Consider the following 9,464-nt stretch of genomic DNA (forward strand, 5'->3'; position numbering starts at 1 on the left):
TTGAAATCATTTTGTTTGTTGCTGTTTGTTTACTCCAGTGTGATACGTTATATGTCAGGATATAAGGAAGAAAGGGATAAACAAGTCGGGGACTAGCTGACATCTTGATGGCAAACACTATGTAAAGCTTTCAAATATTGAAGGTCAAACGCGCCTCGGGGATAGATATTCGGGCTCTCAAATTTGATCAATTCTCCTCTGATCTACCACTTATGGGGGCTCATTTTAAAGCTCTTGGTGTAAGAAAAGTTTTGACCATCTTGGATTTTTTGAAAATCGAAAATTTTATTTTCCCCATTAAGTTAACACAGACATGGCGACCATTTTGAATTTCAAATATCGGGAAATGATAGGTAATTTGTCTCCCTGGTAAGAAATTTTGCGTAATGAGCCCTGATTTTTTCTTCTTGCTCTGGAAGAGATTGGTCGAAAGTTTCATTGGGAAAGCTCGAGCAAAACTTTAATTCTTTAACTTTCTAGATGCATGCTACCTCGATGTTCAAGCTGTCTTCACACACGTTTGTGCCATGAGTGATGTTAGTGATGACTTAATTTTCGTCCGGACAAGAGTTTATTTATCAACAACAGCATTACGAAGTCATACATAATATTGTTGACAGTGCAGTGTGTCAGCAAGGCTAATTTATAACAATCCAACATACTTCAGGAAAAGGGTGAGAAAATGTAGTGTTTTCTCTGCATGTTCACTGATTGGGGCAATTTCTGCCCCATTAATCAAAATTAGGGGGGACTTGACATTTGAGAGGGGCAGTATTTTTTAATGGTTACTAATGACATCAAACAACATATCCTATCAAAACATGAACATAAAATGGCACTAGTATCCATGGAGACCGAAGCACAACTATGTCGTTTACTGTGTTTTCTTTTCGATGCGTAAACTTATGCACGTCACCAAAATTGAATGACAGGCAATATTTTGTCTTTTCCGGGGGAATATTTTAAATATAAATAACAGCAAATTAAAAGGTCACTACACTGTGCGCTTTGGGTCACCATTATACGGACGTTTTCGCGTGCTGTGTTTTGTGCGCGATTTTCGCGCAGACAGTAACTTTTAAAGGGCAGAAAATGGCGCAATTTGCGCAATCGCGCAGTGGAGAGAAAACCCTGAAAATGTGCTTGCTTTATAGAATAAAATGATAGAAAATATAATAGAAATCTACAGATGTTGTCTCCAGTAGTGCTAAAGCCGTATACGCCTGGGAGGCAGAGGACAGTATATGAGTAAGAGTGACGCTTGCTTGGGTTACTTGGAGCTGCTAATTACACTGCCACAATTACAAATCATCTATAAGCTTACGCTATAACTGTCCATTTTGATGAAATTGGTCATGCACAGTGAAAGACATATTTGATATTTCGATTAGGAGCCGACTTGGGTGCCTCGAAGAATGTACATTTGAAAATCGCTCATTTAGTTTCGATCCAAAGTTGAATTACGGTAGCTTAAATAAATGAACATATTTTCGGTCATTCTGTTTTTGTTCTGTTTTTCAAATATGAAGCAGAATATATATCCGCATTCCTGAAAGTTAATGTCAAGGTGATTAGGAGCACTGAAAGCTTATGATAAGACTCTTAATCTTTAACAGTACATTATTGCCACTTAACACTGAAGTTTAACGTTACACGAATACTCAAAGAAGGAAGTGGCGTACCATGCACGTGGTATAACATTTTGGTATAGCGCCCTCATTTATACCCTTTACAGTTCCTTTACTCCAAACAACCAGGAAGTAAGTGTAAAACATCGTGAACAGTGACCTTATATTAGCGAGGAATGATTTCATGTATGAGAAGGTAAAATTATTACATCGAGATTTTCTTTTCCATTCATAAATTATCAAGGTAACAGATCATGTAACGTTTACAATACATGGCAGACAAACAACCATAGGGATCCATAGAATGGGCTTTTGTGCATAGCCGATAACACTGGATGAACTCTGTATGCCGCTGGTTCGCCGACGATTTGAATCACGCAGTGTGGGACACAATCATATACTTTACTTGAAAGCCAATCACATGAACTTTCGAGGCTCGAGCTTCGAGAATCTTCTTCAACTTCTGATCATGTGAAAGTTGTCCGTGGAGGTGGCTAGGTATACCGTGAGGGCCAGTGAAAATACATAGAACGTAAAAATACGGACGTTCCCTTTTGCAAGTAATTCTGTTTCTAGGATCGGACTGCAGATCCGGTTGACAAGAAATTGTTTCCGCTTTCAGGTTTCTTGTTTTACTGTCAATATATATGTCTGTCTTTCTCTCTTTCTTTTCCAGGCACAACACCACTGTTGCGAGATATTATACGTGGAGGGCAAGATGTCGTATATAGACAAGGTAATGGCGCTATAAAATTCCTCTGTTGTCTAGTTGGCCGTGACCAGCTGTCGGTCTTGATGACCCGCTGTGGTGATTTTGTTTGCTTTCTCTCAATAAATTCTGTCAAACGCGCCATTTCAGTTACCAATTAGCCTAGGGACGTTTACTCAATATATTCTCTTCCACAGTAACTCTTCAGATTCATTTCCCTTACTATTTCATAAGGCTTGCTCAAAACGTTAAAGGAATTAGGCTAAGGGCTCGCTATAGGCTGTCTTCTTCCGTCACACAATTCATTTTTTAAACTTTTATCTCGGATATCGGGTCTCAAAGATCAAGAACGTATAAATTCAAATTGTCTCACTTTCTTATCTACGATTGTCTGAAACACGGAACTTAAATGATTAAAATAGAAACAGCAACACACTACACGTCACTTCCTTAAACACAAAGTCTCAGCGGAGTCTGGCGCGCCCTCTATATGGTGTGCACGTGTGTAATACCGACAGATGTGCAACCACCGTTCTTGCAGTGTAAGTAGAAATTTCTAGCCAGCTTGTCTGTAGACCCATATGTGTTTTGTTTTTTTGGTTTTTTTTTTTCATAAAGAATGCATGTAGCCGACGAAGAAAGTGTTTTGCCAGAGTTACAAGAAATACTTCGCAAGCCCATTCTTTCGGTCTGACTGTTGTGTGGTTCTTTTTTCAAATTTCCAGAGAACGTGTGACGATGGTATAAATGCGATTGTGTTGACTTCCTACATCGAAGAACGGAGTGAAAATCTGGAACACGACGACAGGTGTCTCTTGCAAGAGGCTAGGGATGCCGTTCTCAAAGAATCAAAGTCGGTTCTCAAAAACTGCACTGTGACTCTACTTGGCAAGAAAGTAAAAGTTGAATTCAAGTCTGGAGAAGGAGAAAATAAATGTTGTGTTCATTTGGACGGGAGTAACCAACCAAAGAGTTACTGTAGGTACTTCTACACTGTTCAAGTCCAAGATAACAAACGCTGTCATCAAAAGTGAACTAGAATGCGCCTCGGGGACAGATAGTCGGACCCTCAAACTTTTATCGTTCTTTTATGATCTAACACTTGTAGGAGTTCCTTTTAAAGCTCTTGGTGTAAGAAAACTTTTCAACGTCTTAGTTTTTCGAAAATTGAAATTTTATTTTTGTCCTCAGAGTTAACACGGGGGGCTGCGATTTTGAATTTCAGATATCTGTAAATCTTAGGTAATTTGCTTCTCCAGTACCAAAAAGTGCATGGTGAACCCAGTTCTTAATTGTGATTTTTAAAGAGGATAGTTGAAAAATTCCCCGAGGAAAGTTTTAGCAGAAGTTTAAATCTTTCACTTTCGAGGTGCATACTACCTATTTGAGGTGATTAGAATTAATTTAATAACGACTGTTTCATTTCGGAAGTTCTTTTCTTTACATGTGTTGCCACCGGAGTTGGGTCAAAACACTGTTTCTGCTATCATAGACCTTTTCGAGCAACCGATGTGCTAAAAACTTTTGAAACGACATGAGCTTGACTTTATCGAAAAAATCCAAAGAAAAATCATTGTAAAGAATGAGACGGTATAAATTTATCCATGTGCAATTTTCTAAAGGCAATTTATTTTATTTACTCAGGGCAGACCCGCATCGATTTGGATGCGGAAAGTACGCTTTCAGATGACCAGCAGGATTACGATGATTATGAAGATGTACCGAGTCTCTCTCTTGATGTATGTTGACTAAGCCTATCACTTCTTTCATGGCTGCATATTCGCATGTATGTATGTATGTATGTATGTATGTATGTATGTATGTATGTATGTATGTATGTATGTATGTATGTATGTATGTATGTATGTATGTATGTATGTATGTATGTATGTATGTATGTATGTATGTATGTATGTACGGATACTCATTGCTAGATTGTTATTTCTCAGGAAAATATCATAACGAATATAGACTTATCGGAGGCTGAACCAGAATCAAGGATACCCGTCATTGATAAAGATGCCATCAGTAGACGCTGGAAACTATTAAATGATGAGTTCGCTGTCTATTACGAGGGAATGTTAGAAGGCGACAGGAGAGTCATGATTAAACAATCAAAGGGTATGTAGTAATGATATATCATCAATGTAATATTCGTCGACAAAATATTGCCTGTCTTCAAGACACAAGGTTTGCGATAAAGACATAATCATGAGATTGTTTGCAGTGTTTGGTCATGTTTTAAGCATGTATTAGGAAAAATTATTTTCAATACTCACTGAAACAGGCAAAAACGTTTGCAGATTTAGATATTTTGCCAAATATACTTTAATAACTGACAGAGACATTTCAATGGTAATATATATATATATATATATATATATATATATATATATATATATATATATAATATATATATATATACACATATATAATATTTATATATATATACACATATATAATATTTATATATATATATATATATATATATATATATATATATTATATATATATATATATAAACAAACAAGCATATATTATCATTATTATTATCATTATTTTTTATGATTTAATTTGTGTTAATCGAAAGAAGACGACAATTGCCAAAATATTGAGAGGATACAAACCGAGGCTAGTATACTCTGGGATCTGGATCACAATAATGTTGTGAAGTTACATGGAATTGGCGAAGATCCAGTGTGTCTTATAACTGAATTTCTTGAAAATGGAACACTTACACAGTTTTTGATTGGTAAGCTTTTACGTCCGTTGTTTTGGTATTCAGTTCACTGTAAAACTTGTTAATTTAGAACGCGCCTCGGGGACAGATGTTTGGGCTCTCAATTTTGTACAATTCGTTTCGCATATACCACATGTGTGGGCTGGTTTTAAAGCTCTTTGAGTAAGAAAAACTTTCGCCGTCTTAGTTTTTTCAAAATTCTAAAATTTAATTTTTTCCCATAGAGTTAACACAGGGATGTCTGCTATTATGAATTTCAAATATTGTGAAATGTTGTGTAGTTTAATTTTTTTCTCTAGTCCGTAAATTTGCACGGTGACCACAGATTTTTACTGTTAATTTGGTAAGAGAATGGTTGAAAGTTTCATTTAGGAAATTTTGAGCAAAAGTTTAAGTCTTTCACTTTTGAGGCGGATACTACCTAAGTAATAATACAATTTGAGCTTATGTGAAAAATTCTCGGTATTTATTCCATTGATTTTCTTTCTATGCATTAAATGTCACTGTTCAATGAATTTTTGTTACATTTTACGGGAGAGGTGTGTTGCTCTTTGAAGTAGCAATCTCCCTTTTGAGCGCAGGAAGGATGGAACAAATGTACGTATGTTCGGTTTGATCATTTGCCGCAGTGTGCAAAAATGCCAGGTGCACTCTGTACCATAGGAAACAAAAGAGCTGATAATATTGTAAACATAAGACAAATATGGGTTGCAAAAACTTGAAATGTACAAAGTGCAATACATGAAAATTTTCAAATATGATGACGATAATTTGAAATATATAGAACTTACACATAGTTTTTTGTTGTTGGCTAGAAAACGAAAAACGGTTGAAACTCTCTGACGCAATGAAGATGGCCAGTCAATGTGCTTCTGCGATATCCTACGTTGCTTCTAAAGGTTACGTCCACAGAGATATCGGAACGCGAAGTGTGCTGGTTGGTTCAGACAGAGTCTGTAAACTGGCAGGATTCACTTTGGCTGCAAAGCTTGAGGTAAGATGAGACAAGTACGAAGGTGAGCATAAAGAAAGCAATATTCAAAGGGCAAGGAGAAGAAAACAGTCAGAAAAGAATGAACATCCTCAAGAAAGGGTGTATTAAAACTGATACAAATGGGTGAGGTTGCTTGTTCACCAAGAGCCAGAATCGATTTAGTGAAGTGCGCTGAAGGAAAAGTCAATTTTAATATTGTATACAATAATATTATACATAGCAAGGAATATTGGACATGTACTTTGTAAATTTGGAATTTCTGAATCAATACTCGACCTTGTTAATCCATTTTCTGAACAGAATGGAATATATGATGCGAAAGGTAACAACACAATAGCTCTCAAGTGGGCTGCCCCGGAAACCTTCACATCTCAAACTTTTTCTCCGAAATCCGACGTCTGGGCCTTTGGAATTCTTCTGCTTGAAATTGTCCTACACGGAAAAGTCCCATACCAAGGTAAGATTATATCAAATAATACGAGTTTAATAACGTACATATAGATGTCATGTAGATGTCATTTTATCAATAGAGACGTGTGTTTACGAACAGGATAATTCTTTCCTTAACGGTTTAATTTCTCCTATGGGGTTTTGGTAAATTGTGAAAATCTTGCAGATGTCCCTGTGGAAGACATAAACCTCGGACTGAAAGAGATATTTCTAAGCATTCAATAATACTAAGCTGTACACTGTGAAGGCTGCATTTACGATGTGCATCATCATTTTGTAATGGGTGACAATCTCTCTCTCTCTCTCTCTCTCTCTCTCTCTCTCTCTCTCTCTCCCCCCCCCCCCCCTCTCTCTCTCTCTCTCTCTCTCTCTCTCTCTCTCATACTCACATCAGGTTTAACGGGACCAGAAGTAACAAAGCTCGTAGACAGTGGCTGCATCCCGACTCGACCTAAGAAATGCCCTCTAGAACTCTACCTTGTAATGCAGCAGTGTTGGGAGAAAGACCCTGAAGATAGACCGTCAGCTGATGACGTCAAACAAAGACTTGTGACACTGAAACTTGAGTAAAAAATCAGGAACACATTTGAGTGCAGGAAACTAAACACTCCACTGAAGATTCGCTTACACATGCTGGCCTAAAGGCCAAGGCCGTTGTATAAGTATTTGCACCTGTGACAGTTGATTCCATCAGAATGTAGAGATTTTGAACTCTAGCTGTAACGCGAATGTGAGACGGTTGCATCGCCACCGAATCTTTACAACAATCATTTACTTTAGTCATTTATTCAGAACCCATGACATACTTTTTATTCAAGTGCATTAATTTTTTCGTACATTAGGAGAAACCCCCTGTAATTATGTGATTACCGAATATCTAGCATCGCAGACTTTCGATCATGCATCTGTGTCAAGTGAATATCAATAATTCAAATTAATTCAATCTTTCATAAGTGGCTATTCCAATGGCTTTATGTAAATATTTCATCTATCAATTCGTACGTTTCCATTTTATATGTCATTTTTCATACATTGGGGTGCCTCTCTAGGAAGAGAGCCCGCTAGCGATTACACTCACATCATAATATCCATAATTAAACTCCCATGTGATTTTTATCGTGTATGTTAATAATACGGTGCACCTACAAAGTCAAGGTTGTTTATTATTCAATAATAATATTCGATCACAAGGTATTTATGACTTTATGTTTTGTAAAATGAGGCCAAAAAATTCCTTGATGCAGTCTGTTTATTTCTTGGGTTATCTGAAAGGCTCAATCTTTGCCATCGAAGTGCTATGGCATAGATAGGGTTAAAAGGGATAATGTAAGCTAGAGTCTAGTGCTCCAAGATGACTCTTCCGCCGATGTGCATTTCTGGGCACAATCAACTTTAAACCCCTGGCGTACTAGCCGACGGTGTTTGTGGGAAACGCAAAAGGATCGTGTCTAGCGGGGTTTCATGTACAGACGGTATAGTAGTGGCATGCCCAACACCAGTCCAGCTCATTTGAACCAGTAAGAAGGTTTTCAATAATCAACATCTCTGTACATTATCGAATGTTCCTTATTATTGCTTGAAAATCTCGTACAAAAGTACTCGTTTATTTTATGAGTTGTATCTGTTACCCTATTTATATAGACTACAAATTCTGCACATTTTGTTTCACTGGTATTTTAGATAATTTAGTATGTTTCATAAAAAAGTTTGGAATTTCTATAAGAGTTTGCAATGTATGTTTCAGAAAAATCCGGGCTTTCTGTACCATAACGGAGGCATTAACACTTGCACGAGCGCACTAACACATTACCGATGGACATCTATGTAGTTCCATTATATTTAGTAAAATTGCCGCTATCCCCGCTACCGCTCGCTACGTAGTGGAGACAGTTGGGGAAAATGTTGTGCCTCCTATCCTGCATTTTATATCACATATACATACATATTACTATCTGTTCTTTTAGCGATAACAAAGCTATATTTCCTATATACATGTCATATTAACGAATTTAAGACTGAGATTGCAGTATACTATGGAATATGAAAGCGTAGATACACTGAAAAGTAAAAGAAGACTACAAACATCTAGCTACTGACAGTAACTTAATCTTCTACCTGTACTAATGCCTGAAACAAGAGCTTGAAAGAACAAAAACGAAATAAAGCTTGTGCATCGAAGGTTACCAAGAAAAAAATAAGCTATCTATTATCCTAAAAGACTAAACTATTTTAATTCTTAAATGACTTTGTTTGAATAAGCCTAGTAGTCAAATCTTATTCCCAGTTTGAAATACATTTCTTATATGTGTCTTCTGATTATTAATAAGTAAATTTAACAACAACTCTCTTATTTGATGAACACTTGACCCTTTGGAACTGTATGAGCAAAGTGACGTTTAAAAACATAGTGCACAAGTAGAATTAGTGACTTTGTCATATAGCCGAAGATGCTCACGAAAGTAAATATGCCTTTTCTTTTGTTAATTATTAAGATCACTTTCGACATAAGGACTTAGGATAACAACACTTACGTCACTTCAAACCTAAATTATTCTTACCTGAGAAATTCAAAAACTCTTCGTTTTGCTGTGCAGAACTCGACAAGTCTAAATGTAGCTTATAACCGGAAAAGTAACGTTGATACCGGAATTATCTTACTGTGAAAGATCCACTGTCTTCGAGACCAGGACAAATACGGGGGAAAAGACTTACAAAAAGATAAGAGTGAAATAACAAAAAAAAAGAAAATGTGAGTTAGATGTAGTGTCTCTGTATAATATGAAGCCTGCTTGATAACGAGATTTAAAGGCAATTCCAATATTTTTCTGCCATTGGTCAGCTTATATAATGTTGAATGAGTTAATAGCAACATATGAATAATCACTATACATTGTTCAGCCTAAACAATATTTTATTGACATTTATATGTATGTATATAGCAAA

At 36.5% G+C, this 9,464-nt stretch overlaps 1 protein-coding gene across 2 annotated transcripts; it reads left to right on the forward strand.

Annotated features, from left to right (window-relative positions):
- Window positions 1-1,731: 1,731 nt before the first annotated feature.
- LOC139133387 (tyrosine-protein kinase SRK3-like) lies at window positions 1,732-7,403 on the forward strand. 2 transcript variants are annotated; one of them, XM_070699945.1, is made up of 9 exons: window positions 1,732-1,824; window positions 2,305-2,364; window positions 3,063-3,315; window positions 3,982-4,076; window positions 4,287-4,458; window positions 4,928-5,089; window positions 5,893-6,071; window positions 6,372-6,528; window positions 6,916-7,403. In XM_070699945.1, the coding sequence occupies exons 1-9, from the start codon at window positions 1,813-1,815 to the stop codon at window positions 7,089-7,091; spliced, it is 1,266 nt and encodes a 421-aa protein (XP_070556046.1). In that variant the 5' UTR covers window positions 1,732-1,812; the 3' UTR covers window positions 7,092-7,403. The 2 variants fall into 2 exon arrangements, with proteins under 2 accessions (XP_070556046.1, XP_070556047.1); XM_070699946.1 differs by having other exon boundaries at window positions 4,931-5,089.
- The last annotated feature ends 2,061 nt before the right edge of the window (window positions 7,404-9,464 follow it).

This window comes from Ptychodera flava, chromosome 5 (assembly GCF_041260155.1).
Source record: "Ptychodera flava strain L36383 chromosome 5, AS_Pfla_20210202, whole genome shotgun sequence".
In the NCBI taxonomy this organism is placed as follows: domain Eukaryota; kingdom Metazoa; phylum Hemichordata; class Enteropneusta; family Ptychoderidae; genus Ptychodera; species Ptychodera flava.

What these genes read in the sequence shown, in the direction of transcription:
- LOC139133387 (XM_070699945.1), top strand. An exon ending in AGATGTCGTATATAGACAAG is followed by an intron (nt 2,365 to 3,062) that starts GTAATGGCGCTA and finishes TCAAATTTCCAG; the next exon opens with AGAACGTGTGACGATGGTAT. An exon ending in CATGATTAAACAATCAAAGG is followed by an intron (nt 4,459 to 4,927) that starts GTATGTAGTAAT and finishes GTTAATCGAAAG; the next exon opens with AAGACGACAATTGCCAAAAT.